This window comes from Hyperolius riggenbachi, chromosome 12 (assembly GCF_040937935.1).
Source record: "Hyperolius riggenbachi isolate aHypRig1 chromosome 12, aHypRig1.pri, whole genome shotgun sequence".
Taxonomy (NCBI): domain Eukaryota; kingdom Metazoa; phylum Chordata; class Amphibia; order Anura; family Hyperoliidae; genus Hyperolius; species Hyperolius riggenbachi.
The window spans coordinates 147,975,136-147,990,096 of record NC_090657.1 but is presented as its reverse complement, the minus strand read 5'-3'; the positions used below and the strand labels follow the sequence as shown (position 1 = coordinate 147,990,096).

The window sequence follows — 14,961 nt, the reverse complement described above, 5'->3', positions numbered from 1 at the left end:
TCAATCATGCACATGCACAGAACGCTCGAGGAGGCTGGGTCATGGACTTTAGTTGGGGTGACAGTGGCACAATTGAGGGGAGGGGACAAGAATACCTGCTTAAGGTTTCCTTTACCGATCTAGGGCTCTAAATGACACTTTCTCTACAGTTGGATAGTGGTGTTTACCGAACTGATAACTAATTAGAGGTTTTAAAACTCATGAGTGCAGGGAACATATAAAAAGTCCAGCAGTTCAAGACTTGTCTGCTCTAGGGCCCGTTTCCACTAGTGCAGAAATCAGGCCGAATCCGCAGTTTACCCACAAGCAAATCACACGGGGGAAACACTGCCATAGGGGTTAATGCAGGAGCCGTCCGAATCACTTGCCGTGTGGCAGCGAATCCCATAGCCGTGCATTGCATGGCTTCTGGGATTCGGTTGCGTACTCACACAACAGGAAGTGCCGCTGTGCATCTCTGAGGATGCGCGGGGCTAGTGGAAACAGGCCTTAAGAAGAGAATATCGTTAAAACCTAACCCTCCTGTACCCTAGACAGTGAAAAATTTAAACATAGATTATAACCTTTAACACTTAGGCTACTTTCACATTAGGACGTTGCGGTTCGATGCAATGTTAAAGTCGCACCGCAAACTAACAACGCAACGCGGCCAAAACGTCACACCGCAGCGTTACCAACACATACAGCATATACAGTAGAAAATACAGGCAATGAAGAGTATGTCGCTAGGTCTTACTGAGCATGTGCAAACAGTCTAAAGCAGCTAAAAAGTGTATAACGCACAGCATGCCGCACTAACGTCGCACTGTGAAAGAGCCCTAAAAGTAAGACTTAGGGATTTTAGTAAAATTCTTTTAATTTTAGATTATAGATTAGGACTATAGATAAACCATTGTCTATCTCATCGTTTCATTTTCATTTAAAGGATACCAGAGCTGAATGAAGTAGGAGAAACGGGGGGAGCATTCATGTATTTTGAGCTGTCCTGATGCCCACCACTCACCACGTTCTCCTCTGTACTCCTCCTAACCTACCTAAATGCCCCCCGGCAGCCTCTTCCGGGTCACAAGAATTGAGCATTAGTGCGCAGGCGCTTGTCTGGCTGCGTGCGTCCTACAGCGCACACTCACGGCCGAGAGCGCTCTGTGCATGCCTCAGTCATGATGTCAAGTGCATACGATGTAGGAAGCACGGAGCCGTTTATCCTATTTTATTCGGCTTTGGTATCCTTTAATGTTCACCTTAAGGCTTTAGAAGTTCTGTCTTGTCATTGTATCAAATATTTGTATGTGCATTGTTAGGGAATGAGGGCATGGATCGCAAACTTTTGGGTTACATAACAGTCATCACAAAGGTTACCTTCAGGATATTTGTAACCGTTTGTTACATCTTGGCGGTCAAAGGAGCCAACTGCTTTGGTGCTGGTGAATTGGCCAACAACAGCTGATGCAGAGTACAGTAGCTTGGTAGTTCCATCTGGGTTTAGAAGCCAGTTTACGATGTCAGCGTTCGTTTCACCAAACACGAATACTGTGTCATAGTCCTTGTCAACATCCCCTTCGTGCACTGCCTTCAGTGAAGTCGGTCCTAAGCAGTAGATACCTGGATGTGAGAGAACACTCATTAGGTTTCATGTTATTGGAGGTATCAGTGATGTAGGGTCCACGGTCACAGTGGTCTCAGCCACGACCGAGCCTGTGATCTTCAGGGGGACCGTGTGTGCCCCAGCCTGTAGAATTAACTTCCCACAAGTCTCTACACTGTCGGTAAGTGTATAGTGGCACGTTTGGGCACTCCAAACGAAAAATGGATGTAGCCACTCGCACACCAGAAAGTGGGTGTGGTCATGGGTGGAGCCACATTTACATTCCCTTAACAGCAGTCTAACTAAGCCTTCCCAGTAAAAATGTTGGATGACCCCCCCCCCTCCTCCATTAATAATAAAAAAAATAAAAATAATAGGTAGTGTCACTTAAACATAACTAGGCAGAGTTACCTGGCTTCTGTGCTGGCTGGTCTGGCTTTCCGCTGGGAAAGTCTACTGCCAGGTTTCCTGGTAGTGATGTAGCAAACATGACATTTTCAAGGGGCCTAACACCTGGACTGTGGCATGCCGGAGGGGGATCCATGGCAAAAGTCCCACCAAAAATTACATAGTTGACGTAGAGTCTTGTTTTAATCTCTAAAGGGAAGAACTCACTGTACAGTACTAAATTTGTGAAATTAACAGTGCTCTAAAATGTCCAGCATGCATACACGGTGATAAGGTAGTGTGAGGGTTATGCCCGGTTCACACTGTCAGACGAAATGCCACATTTACCGCACCGCAAACAACCGCAAAGAGCTTTAGTGATAACGTCAGGTGAGAAAATAATTGTTTTTACTAGTTAACACCTCCAGGACATAAATGTTAGTCCTCTTGGCAGCAAATTTTGTGTAGTGGTGTGTAGTGGCCGCTGTGCTTGTACGCAAGTTCGTGGGAGTGCAGGTGATCGTGGTTTTCCGGCCCCTACAGTCGGGCTTAGGTAGTTCAGTGACCAAAAAAACTCTGATTCTGCACTGAGGCCTAATACACGTGGCATTAGTGGATACTAAATGCCAGTAGTGGTGGTGAAGGATTGTTGGGTTATGGTCTGTGCACTACTAGGACCAGCAGACCTGTCTCCAACAGCTAATGTGTCCACTGGACACACAGGATTGCTATATAACAATCGCAAGAAAAGAAAAACAGCCTTCAGAATGGTGAACTACTGTAGCACTAAGCAGTGACTGCACCTTTCTGCAAACGCTAAAGTGCATTGTGTGGACACATTGAACATCAACATCACAAGATTAAAACAAAGCCTTTAGAAGTGCTCTGGAGCTATGTATATGGTGAATTGGTATTGTAGCATCAAGAAACTCCACTGGAGCACAGAACACAGGCTTGACTAACGCGTTCCCTATCTGCAGCATACTCTCCCTGATCTGCCTGGCACAGAAGCCAAACACAGACTGCAAACTGGCTGCTGTTTTGGCTTTCTGATAGGTGGGGAGGTGGTCCAGGTGGGAGGGATAGCTTATTGGCTGCCATGTGGGGTGAGGGGTTAAAGTTTGGCTGCATTATAATGTATAGGTGGGGGGGGGGGGGGGGGGGTTCGAACACTCCATGTGTTTGCCTGAGGGGCAGAATGCGAACGTGCACTTTTCGATGTGAACTATTCACCGACAGAACAGTCTCTCTATTGCCTGGCAATCCCCTCATATAATTCCTTGACCTTATAGTGGACCCCCTCCACTCTATCCTGGGTGCAGTGGTGTCTCTATATGGGCATACTGGGTCTTGTGGTGCCGTGATGGGTGCTGTGATGTCCTTATGGGGGCATGCAGGAAGCTGTGGTTCTTCTATGGGGGCTTGCTGGGGGCTTTGGTTCCTGTATAGGGCCATGCTGGGTGCTGTGGTGCCATGCTGGGTGCTGTGGTGCCTCTATATGGCATGCTGTGTGCTGTGGTGCCATGCTGGGTTTTATGGTGCCTCTATGGAGTATGCTGGGTGCTGTGGTCCCATGCTGGGTGCATGCTGGGTGCTGTGTAGTGTCATGCTGGGTGCTGTGGTGCCTCTATGGGACATGCTGAGTGCTGAGTGGTGCCATGCTGGGTGCTGTGGTGCTATGTTGGGTGCTGTGGTGCCTCTCTAGGGCTTGCTAGGTGCTCTGGTGCCTCTATGGGGCATGCTGGGGGTTGTGGCACTATGCTGGAAGCTGTGGTGCCTGGAAGCCGCCTCAGGGAGCATGCATCATTGTGCATGTGTCCTCACTGTTCCTCCTGCAGACCAGGGGCGTAGCAATAGGGGGTGCAGAGGTAGCGACCGCATCGGGGCCCTTGGGCCAGAGGGGCCCTGAAGGGCTCTCCCTCATCTACATTATTACCTCTCTATTGGTCCTGTGCTCATAATAATCACTTCTATAAATACTTTGAATAGTAGTAATCACTAACAAACTGCTTCCCATCCCCTTTTTGCACCTCTGACACTGTAGTTGCCATTGGCAGGTTTTGGTGCGCCGTATCAATTGTTATGTACAGAGTGCTTGGGGGGCCCCATGTAAAACTTACATCGGGGCCCACAGCTCCTTAGCTACGCCACTGCTGCAGACCCCCCTCCCCCCTTCCCCAGCAGAGTAGCACAGTGGAAGTAGCACAGTGGAGCATCTCCTTCATTTGCTCTCCAAGTCTGGAGACATCCTCTGTAGCTGGCAATTCTCCCCTTAGCAACTGAGAATCAGATGCTAGGAGCTCTAGCGTCTGATTAGTTAGAGTGACCAGATTTTTGTGGGTCCAACCTGGGACAGGGAGGGAGGGCGCACCGCGGCGAAAAGTGGGGAGGACTGAGGAGCGTGCAGCGACAAAGACTGGGGGGGGGGGCTGCGCCGCTGTGAAAAATGGGCGTGGCCATGACATTGTATGGGCAGAGCTAACGTAATGATGTAATAGCGAGGCATAAGAAAGCAGTGTTTACGCCATGATGTGGACAAACAAGACTTTGCATCATGGGTGTGCAGAAACGTGTGATGCTATTAGTTTACCGTAACCACAAAGCAGCAAACATAGCCATCTATGACCATTAACCCTCCTGGCGGTTTGCTAAAAATTCGCCAGGGGGCAGCAAATCTTTTTTTTTTTTTTTTTTTTTTTTTGTTTTTTCATGTAGCGAGACAAAGTTTCACTACATGATAGCCGCTGCTCAGCGGCATCCCCCCAGCCCCTCCGATCGCCTCCGGCGATTAGCGATCAGGAGATCCCGTTCAAAGAACGGGATCTCCTGGAGGGCTTCCCCCGTGACGTCAAAGGGGATTCCGATCCACCCCATAGAGCTGCCTGGCACTGATTGGCCAGGCAGCGCACGGGGCCTGGGGGGGGGGGCGGGGCGGCTGCGGCGCGACTGATAGCGGCGGATCGGCGGGTAGCGGCGGCGATCGGGCACTGCACTGCACGCAGCTAGCAAAGTGCTAGCTGCGTGCAGCAAAAAAAAAATTATGCAAATCGGCCCAGCGGGGCCTGAGCGGTGCCTCCCGGCGGCTTACCGCCAGGAAGGTTAAATAATAAATGCAGTAACAGTTACCCCGGGCACCAGAAAATAAACGCAATGGGCAACATGTCAGCACAAAATAAACGCAATGCGGGCAACATGTCAGTATAAAATAAATGCAATGAGGGCAACATGTCAGTACAAAATAAACACAATGCGGGCAAACATGTCAGTACAAAATAAACGCAATGCGGGCAAACATGTCAGTACAAAATAAACGCAATGCGGGCAAACATGTCAGTACAAAATAAACGCAATGCGGGCAAACATGTCAGTACAAAATAAACGCAATGCGGGCAAACATGTCAGTACAAAATTAACGCAATTCGGGCGAACATTTCACCTGGCAGAAGTCTCCGGCCTCTGGCGCGCTGCTCCGGGACCACCTTCCTCCTGCTCGTCTCCCGCGCTGACAGGGCTACGGCAAGATGGCGCCCAAAGCCCTGTACTGGAGACACAAATAGTCTCCAGTACAGGGCTTCGGCAGCCATCTTGCCATAGCCCTGCTGGCCTGCCGGTGTCGGAACACCGGAAGACTAAAGAGGCTGGAGCGGGGCTGCGGGCAATGAACTGGCATGGCGTCTATAGACGCCGCTGCCAGTTCATGAGGATAGAGTGGCCAGAGTCCCGCGGCTGGGACGTCCCGCTGCTGAAAGCGGGACGTTTCCCGGGACCTCATGCAGCCTGGGACAGCGGACCCCGAATCCGGGACGCGTCCCGGGCAATCCGGGACATCTGGTCACTCTAGATTAGTTCTCAGACACTAGGGGAGAAGCCCAAAAGAAAATATTTATGCAGAATCTGGAGATAAATTGGCCAAAGCTGAGTACTGCTGCCCGGGGAAACAGTAAATTCGGGCGCCTGACGCTAGTGGACAAATCGGGCGCCGCCATTCACTCCTATAATAAATATCGTTTAATGGGCGCCCGATAGGAAAAAAGGGCGCCGGTGAAAAATAACGTTTTAAAAGCGGCGCCCGGAGACTTAATGTTTTATTACTGCTTCTCATGATTACACATTATTTAATGATTTATACATTTTTAAATATTATTTTTAAACGAAAAACCGTACAATATTTTTTTTTTTTACATTATTTTTAAACGAAAAACAGTGGGGTCTTAGGTTTAGGCACCAACAGGGGGGTCTTAGGTTTAGGCACCAACAGGGGGGGTCTTAGGTTTAGGCACCAACAGGGGGTCTTAGGTTTAGGCACCAAAAGGGGGGTCTTAGGTTTAGGCACCAACAGGGGGGTCTTAGGTTTAGGCACCAACAGGGGGGTCTTAGGTTTAGGCACCAACAGGGGGGTCTTAGGTTTAGGCACCAACAGGGGGGTCTTAGGTTTAGGCACCAACAGGGGGGTCTTAGGTTTAGGCACCAACAGGGGGGTCTTAGGTTTAGGCACTAACAGGGGGGTCTAGGGGTTAGGGGTAGGTACAGGGAGGGTTACTTAGGCACCAACAGGGGGGGTCTTAGGTTTAGGCATCAACAGGGGGGTCTAGGGGTTAGGGGTAGGTACAGGGAGGGTTACTTAGTAATTTTTTTTTTAACGTTATTATACGTTTCAGTATTTTAACGAAAGATTAACGTTTTTACAATTGCCGATTTAATGCACATTATTTAATGATTTATAACTTTAAAAAACATTAATTTTAAACGAAATACCGTACAATACATTTTTAAACGTTATCCATGCTTATCGTTAAAAACCCGGCGCCCTTTTTTCCCAGCGCCCCTTTTTAACGTACGCGCTGCCCGGTGCCTGGCTCTGCCTGGGAGACATCAGGGGCACCCCAGAATAGATCCAGGGCACATGCCACTGATCTTTGGGGCTAGCAACACCCCTGCATGTCATATGCAGAAAAGAAGTCGAGTGCTTTATGTCTGCCTGATGTCATCTCACCGTAGGAGCTCTCGTCTTCTCCTAAAATCATGTACATCTGCTCTGCTTATGAGAGCTCAGCTGTCAGCTCAAGGAAAAGCTGCATGAGCTGTGTCAGTGTGCAGCTCCGCCTCCCTCCATTCACTTCCCCGTGGCCACCCAGAAAGGCCTCTGCTCTGTCCACCTAAAGCAGAGAGTTTTCTCAGTGAGAATGATACTGGGTAAAGGGGCCCATACACTGGTCAATTTCAGCCCTCAATCGAACGGAAATTGATTCTATCGAATCAGATCAATGGATTTGCGGCCGACTTCGATCGATTTGATCTCTGTGACTGGATGGAAAATCTAGATGGCCCCTAGAGTTGCATTGGATCTAATGGTTCAATAATGCATTTAGTTAGATTTAGTTAGATTTAGTTAGATTTCCAATACATTTCCTTCTGAAATCTATTGGAAATCTGTTCCTAGTGTGTGGCACACATCAGATTCCTGTCAGATTCGACTTGACAGGCATCTGACAGAAATCTGATAGTCAAATCTACTGCAAATCTATAAGTGTATGGCCACCTTAACCATCTTAGCGGTATGGACGAGCTCAGCTCGTCCATCACCGCCGATGGCTGCCGCTCAGGCCCTGCTGGGCCGATTTCCATCAAATAAAGAGCAGCACACGCAGCCGGCACTTTGCCAGCCGCGTGTGCTGCCCGATCGCCGCCGCTCTGCGGCGATTCGCCGCAAGCAGCGGCGAAAGAGGGTCCCCCCAGCCGCCTGAGCCCAGCGTAGCCGGAACAAAAAGTTCCGGCCAGCGCTAAGGGCTGGATCGGAGGCGGCTGACGTCATGACGTCGGCTGAAGTCGATGACGTCACTCCGCTCGTCGCTATGGCGACGATCTAAGCAAAACAAGGAAGGCCGCTCATTGCGGCCTTCCTTGTTTATTCTGGGCGCCGGAGGCGATCGGAAGAACGCCTCCGGAGCGCCCTCTAGTGGGCTTTCATGCAGCCAACTTTCAGTTGGCTGCATGAAATAGTTTTTTTTTAATTTAAAAAAAACCCTCCCGCAGCCGCCCTGGCGATCTTAATAGAACGCCAGGGTGGTTAAAGGACTTACGAGGTGAAAATAAACTTCTGAGAAAAACAATTATATCTATCCTACTTCTCCTAAAAATGACGTTTTTAGATATCACAGTTTTATTTTATATTTAAACCTAGTTTTTAAGTTTTTACTGTTTCATTGTCTCTGCTCAATGACACCTTTATTGAAGTATGCTAGAGCTCAAATCTATGAATAATGGACCCTTTTTATCTCTTTTCTGCTCTTAAAAGCCATTTACTGACAGAAAAATGTTTTATGGTTGTAATTACTTATCAGTGAGGGTTATGCTATAGTCTGACCCAGTCCGACCCGGTCCCGACCCAGACAGAAATTGTCACTTGCATACTTGATGTTTAACTTTTTCAGGCAGAGAAAGAAAAAAAGGAACACAGCATAGTTATGTGTGCTAGGCACTGTACATACACATGTCTATCTTAGGGTGACCATATTTTGATTTCCAAAAAGAGGACGATCACAACAGCATGTGGGCGTGGTCATGGGTGGGGCCAAATATACAAGACCTTAGCAGTGTGCTGTTCAACTTCGTGGGCATGGAGGGACGTTTTTTTTTTCCAGACCACATGGTGGAGGGCCGGCCAACCACAAAATGCAATCAGATTCGCAGAAGAATTTCCCACAAAATGCAATGAGATTGGCAGCAGATTTCCCCACAAATGTGCGGACAAGGTATATGTCCGCAGTATAGGTTAGATAGGAATATGGCCCCAGTATAGGTTAGATAGGAATATGGCCCCAGTATAGCTTACAATCTCAGGCCTTTATGCTCCCACAGGCTGGCCACACAGCAGAGTGACTTCACTGCTAACTCAGGCCTTTATGCTCCCACAGACCGCCCACAAAGCAGAGTGACTTCACTGCTAACTCAGGCCCTTATGCTCCCACAGGCTGGCCACACAGCACCAGCGTGACTTGAATCAATTTCACTGACACTGACAGACTGAACTCAGGGCTCAGGCTGTGCTGCTGAGCTGCTCCCACAGGTCACACACAAACAGCACCAGTGATCAGCCCAGCGTGAGTCCCACTGAACTCAGGCTGTCTCTGGCTGTCTCCACCCCTCTGCTCTGCAATTTGCTCTGTCTCAGTGGATGGGGGCGGCTGGAGGTGGAGCAGAGCAGCAGGAAGGGATTGACTCACTGCCTAGCCCAAGGAAGAGCCGTTTGAGTCAGGAGCTGAATGAGATGAGCCGAACACTGGGAGCCCAAGCTGCAGAAGAACAGCTTGCAGAGAGAGAAGATCCACTGAGGCTGAGATGAGCCAAACACTGTGAGCCAGCAACAGAAGAACCACTTGCAGAGATCCACTGAGGCTGAGATGAACACTGCGAGCCCAAGCAGCAGAAGAACCGTTTGCAGAGAATCTCTGCAAATGGTTCTTCTGCCTTGGGCTCGCTGTATTCGGCTCATCTCAGCCTCAGTGGATCTCTGCAAGCTGTTCTTCTGCCACTGACTCGCAGTGTTTGGCTCATCTCAGCCTCAATGGATCTCTGCAAGTGTGTTCGGCTCTCCGGACAGATCAAATATCCGGGAGGACAGCCCGGACAGGTCTGAAAAAGTGGACCTGTCCGGGCAAAAGAGGACACATGGTCAGCCTAGTCTATCTCATCATGTCACATGTCACCTCGTAAGTCCTTTGAAGTGCACCCAAATTAAAAATACAAGATGCCCATGCCTTTGCAGTAGCAAAAGCGGGCTCCGTGCTACTGTACAGGTGTGTAGTGCGTCCGTGCTCATACCTGGACAGGAGTGTGGGTGCACAACAAGCCCTTATCAAAATGTTTTGGGGAGGTCCCAGCACTGTAACGGTGAGGGAGATGGGCAATACTTTGAACTTTTTGTTTTTGTGACAGGTACACTAGGGAAAAATTGAGGGGAATACAGGGTTTTCAGATACTGTATACTTGCCTAAGCATGTGTAGGCTTTCCTGGCATCTTTCCACTGTTGCCTCCGTTCAGGATTGCCACTGTTGCCTCGGTTCAGGATTGGCCAGGGAGCATGCACAATAGTGTGCAGCAGCCACCGCCGGGAGCGTCCTGAGCATGCACGGTTTCCATTGCTTTCAAACTGCGCAGGCCCATGGCTGCTGTGCACAGCCATTCCAGAGCACATTACATGGGGGGCATGTGGAGTGGACTGCACATGCGTCGAGCTTCATCTGGTCCCAGTCTGAGCTATGAACCACAGCTACAGTGGCAAGGGGGGTGGGGGGCACACCATATTCCGCATCAGGACATAGTCTGTGGTTACATCACTGGGAGGTATATTTAAATATGTAACATAAGTAAATATATAAACCTGCTTTTAGGAAAGAAAGAGAAGATATAGTATACAACAGTGTTTCTCAAACCTGTCCTTGTGACTCCCCAATGGTGCATGTTTTGCAAACAACCTCACCTATGCACAGGTGCATGCATAAAAAAAGGGCACCATGAAAAAAGGGCGCGGCTGGATAACAAAATGGTGGCAGTGGATAACGAAATCTGATAACGTTGTCAAGCTTGCTTAACGATAAATACCATTGTTAAAACAAACGGGAAATAATAACGAAAATATATTAACGTTAAAAAGTATTAAGTAATTCAACAATACAGCTTAACACCTACTCTCACACAGAACCCTCCCCTGGTGGTGCCTAACCCTACCCCCCCCCCCCTCTGGTGTTGCCTAAAACTAACCGCTGCCTGGGTGGTGCCTAACACTAACCACTCCCTCTGCAGAAACATCCTTTTACACATCGTAACGATAATATCTTTGTTAACATCAAATCTGTGCATACAAACAAAATAAAATGAGAAAAAATATAACGTTGCAAGCTTCTAAAACAATAACCTACTTCAAAAACTGTAATGTTCTAATGTTGTTCACCATATTTATTGCGATGTCCTTTTTTTCTGCTTTTTTCGCCATATTAATGATAATTGCATTAGAGTCTATGGTGGCGCCCTTTTCGTCCACCCTAAGCCGGCACCTTTTTTTCCTGCTACCACACAGGTGGAGTAAATAGTGTCTCATGGAATTAGAATTAGTGTCTCGTGGAATTAGTGCTAGCTGAGACACGAATTACTCCACTTGTGCTTAGGGGCGGTTGCCTGCAAAACATGCACCGTTCAGGAGTCACGAGGATGGATGGACAGGATCCCAGCAGTGCTTGCTGTGACCATTTCAAAGTCAAACTAATTCTACTTTAAAAATATATACTGTTCTCGCTGCCCTATACTGCCGTTTTTCCATAAGTAGTGGGGTGTGTGCCACCCTCTTTTTAAAGGAGTTATCCGGGCTATATAAAGAAAATAAACGCTACTTACCGGGGCTTCCTCCAGCCCCAAGCTCCCAGGACCTCCCTCGCCGCAGCTCTGCGCGCAGCCATTCGCCGGTCCCCGGCGATGACGTCAGAGTGACCTCCAGGTCGCTCTGTACTGCGCCTGCACGAGCGGCGCTGTCAAACACCGACACGTGTGCCGGAGCAGACTGCGCAGTAGTTCTGCGCCTGCGCAGTCCGCTCCGGCCCACGTGGTGGTGATTGACAGCGCCGCTTGCGCAGGCGCAGTACAGAGCGACCTGGAGGTCCCTCTGACGTCATCGCCAGGGACCGGGGCGGACCTGCGGCGAACAGCTGCGGGCAGAGCTGCGGCGAGGGATGTGCTGAGAGCTTGGGGCTGGAGGAAGCCCCCGGTAAGTAGCGTTTATTTTCTTTATATAGCCCGGAAAACTCCTTTAAGCACCCATCACAGTGCCAGGACTACTTTATTGCACCCTAGTTACAACTACGGGAAATAGACACCTGCAAAGTGAAATGGGTGCACAAACTGCTACCTATGGATAATTAAATTTTTTTTAAATTTTCAAGATAAGGTCAGATCACTTTTAACTGTACTGTGAAAAAAATAAATACAACATTTAGATACTTGCCTCAATAGAAGGACTCCTCTGGATAGTTCAGAAGCTTCCTCAACCTCATTCACCCCACCAATCCAGCTCTGGGATCCTCTGAGCATATTTCACAAGATCTTATCAAATATGTTTGCTCCTCCGTATATGAGCAACTCCATGTTATTGTGCAGGCAGAGGCTGTCATTGCACGTGTGCATTGCGGTTGTGCTTGTCCACGTATGGGAGCATGGCCATGAAAAAGAAGACTGTCCCGGAAAGTAGATGTGGGGTGGAGAAGGATTTGAAAAGCCTCTAGATCACCCAGAGGCTTCCCTTCATTGAAGTATCTAACGTTAGCATTTTTTTTCTCAAAGTATTCTCCTTCATATTTGTTTATTCACCTCCCACTCTTTGTGACCATGTGTACTTTTGCATGCTGGATGTATCTGTCAATCACTGCTTTTTTCAGCTGTTGTTTAGGTATGTTCATAGCTTCACATAAGCTGTCTATCCATCTTAGCCTCTGCAATCCTATTCTTCTTTTGCACTCAGTTTTTCCAAGCATCAAGGATTTCTCCAAAAAATCTGGTCTTCTCATGTGACCAAAGTATTTGAATTTTAATAGTAGTATCAAATAATGAACACTCTGACCTTATTTCTTTGACTAGTTAGATCTGTTAAACTCTCAAGAGCTTTTGTCACACCCAATGGCAGCCTGTTAAAGAGATTCTGTAACAAAATTGTCAGCCTTATTTCTTCTATCCTATAAGTTCCTATACCTGTTCTAATGTGGTCTGTCTTACTGCAGCCTTTCCTAGTTGCACAGTGGCGGCATTATCTCTATTATATAATCTAATCTTCTTTCCTTTGTCAGCTTTGTCGGCTGAGGCAGGAATGTGCTGCTCTGCTGTCATAGGCAGAAGCTATACACACCCTCTCCACGCCCCTTCCAGCCTCTGTATGAGTCACAGACTGAGCTTCTCTCAGCCTATTACATGCTGGTTAGGAGCCATGTTTTTTTGTTTGCAAACACTGCCTAAAACTGGCGATTACAAGCCAGGATTGCAGCAGGGAGTGGCAGTAACAGCAAAGAGGGGCCCAGGAGAACATAATGAATAGAATGGTATGCTTTTTATTGTATGAATTTTAGAGTACAGATTCTCTTTAAGTGTCCCAGAGTTAACATACATGAACTATTGACCTTTTTCTATCCACCCCCTGCCCCCAGAAGTTGTATTCTGCTAGAGAAACTTTTATGTTTCAATATGGTTGGGAATGAGTCCCAGGTAACAGAAAAAGGAACTCTTGTTAGTGTAACAATCCACACTTGAGCACACCACTATGCTCAAATAGTACCAGGTTTCTCTATAGGAGGATCGATTTAAATCAAGTGAAGCCACAAAATAGTGATCTGTTTCCAAAAATTTTGTTTCACACTTTATTATATTCACAAAAAATTATTTTTCTTCTTCAAAAAGGTGGAAAAATTGTTTTTGCAGCTGAGTTTCCCTATGTCAGCCATCAGTCAGGTGCCGGGTAGTGCCTGGTTGGAACAGATACCTCTTTACTAATCAAATTCTTTTTTGGTCTTTTATGACTGTACATATTCTCTGGTTAAGATAATTCTCTATGCTTTGTAAAGGCCTGACGAAGGGTCAACAACCTGAAACGGACTAGTGTCGTCGCCTGAACTAAAATTACCTTTTTTTTCATCAAACAAAGCACTCAGTGTCTATGATCTGCTTTTTGTATTGCTTTTTATATGTCTGTACCACAAATTCTTCTGCTGTTTTACAAAGAATTTTTCTACCTTTTTGAAGAAGAAAAATATTTTTTTGTGAATATAATAAAGTGTGAAACTAAAATAGAGAAACTTTTATGACAGTAATTTGCTTATCCATGAGATCTACTATATTCCACAAGGTACTGACAAGATAGAAGCTGTCACATGTCGGAAAATAACCCGTTGATCTCATCATCTGACATGTTGCCTCGGATATACTTGAAGTAATTGGGGGAGTGGTGGCAAGTAAAGGGGTTTTGGTTAGAGTTATGGCACTGGAGAAGGGAAGACCCCACACCCACTTCTCAGGTACTGAAATGGTAGGTTCAGTGTACAGTATTAGATCCCTACAAATTATCAGTAGACTGAGAAAGACAATGAAGATGTCAGAAGATACTTGTATGCCTGCATGGTTGGCAGATACGCCTGCTTAACTATGATATAAGATTCCAGATGTCAGGCTGTAAGAAATAGCGGAGATGCCGCCGCTGTGACAAGCGACATGGCGGCTATCTCCGCGGATCAGCCTGCGGCCTCTGCCGCGCGGTTACATGCTCAAGTTATGCCTGGACCTTCCATTGCTCACAGGCTGAGGGCTACACGCGCGCGAGCACAGCGACAGGACCTTTATGCAGCTAAGAGGGGAGTCAGCTGATCCGACGGTCAGCTGACTCCAACTAGCTTCCGGATTGGCTGAGGGACTGGGGCGGCGCTGTGGAGCGTGGCTGGGTATATATAGAGCAGGCCTGTGAGTACCTCCGCGTCTGCTGTTGCGAATGCTTGAGTGTGTTAGCGCTCAGACCCTAGACAGTTCCCAAAGTGTGCTAGAACCAACTGGAGTTGGGGATCCACACTTAGTCAGATCTGTTGATAGCTTAAAGTACTAATTTGTATTGTATTATTTGTTATGACCTTCTGCTTCCTCTGACTATTCTTCTGATTATCGATTCTGTACCTTCGCCTATCTGATTCACGTTGCCAACCCTGCCTGCCTCTGACGTTGAATCAGCCTTTCGCTCCTGTACTGTACCTGTCCGCTTGTTGCCAAACTCTGCCTGTCTGACTACGCACCCGCACCGGTGGGCTCTGCCACTGGTGAGGGATTATTAGTTCCTACACCATCACCTCAGGTGTAGGACACTATCATTTACTTGTCACTCACTCCTTGGGTGATCAGCTTGTCTGTACTACCTGTGACACCATCCAATTAGGTATCAGGTAGCTGCAGAGACTCCCTGCCTCTCAGAGGG

At 47.7% G+C, this 14,961-nt stretch overlaps 1 protein-coding gene across 1 annotated transcript in view; it reads right to left on the bottom strand.

Annotated features, from left to right (window-relative positions):
* The window catches only part of LOC137540875 (protein-glutamine gamma-glutamyltransferase E-like), a 111,492-nt gene that overhangs the window by 40,756 nt on the left and 55,775 nt on the right, over nt 1–14,961 (bottom strand). The window contains exon 9 of the mRNA XM_068262063.1: nt 1,360–1,602. Coding sequence (XP_068118164.1) covers nt 1,360–1,602 — 243 coding nt within the window. The remainder of the gene's footprint in view (nt 1–1,359; nt 1,603–14,961) is intronic.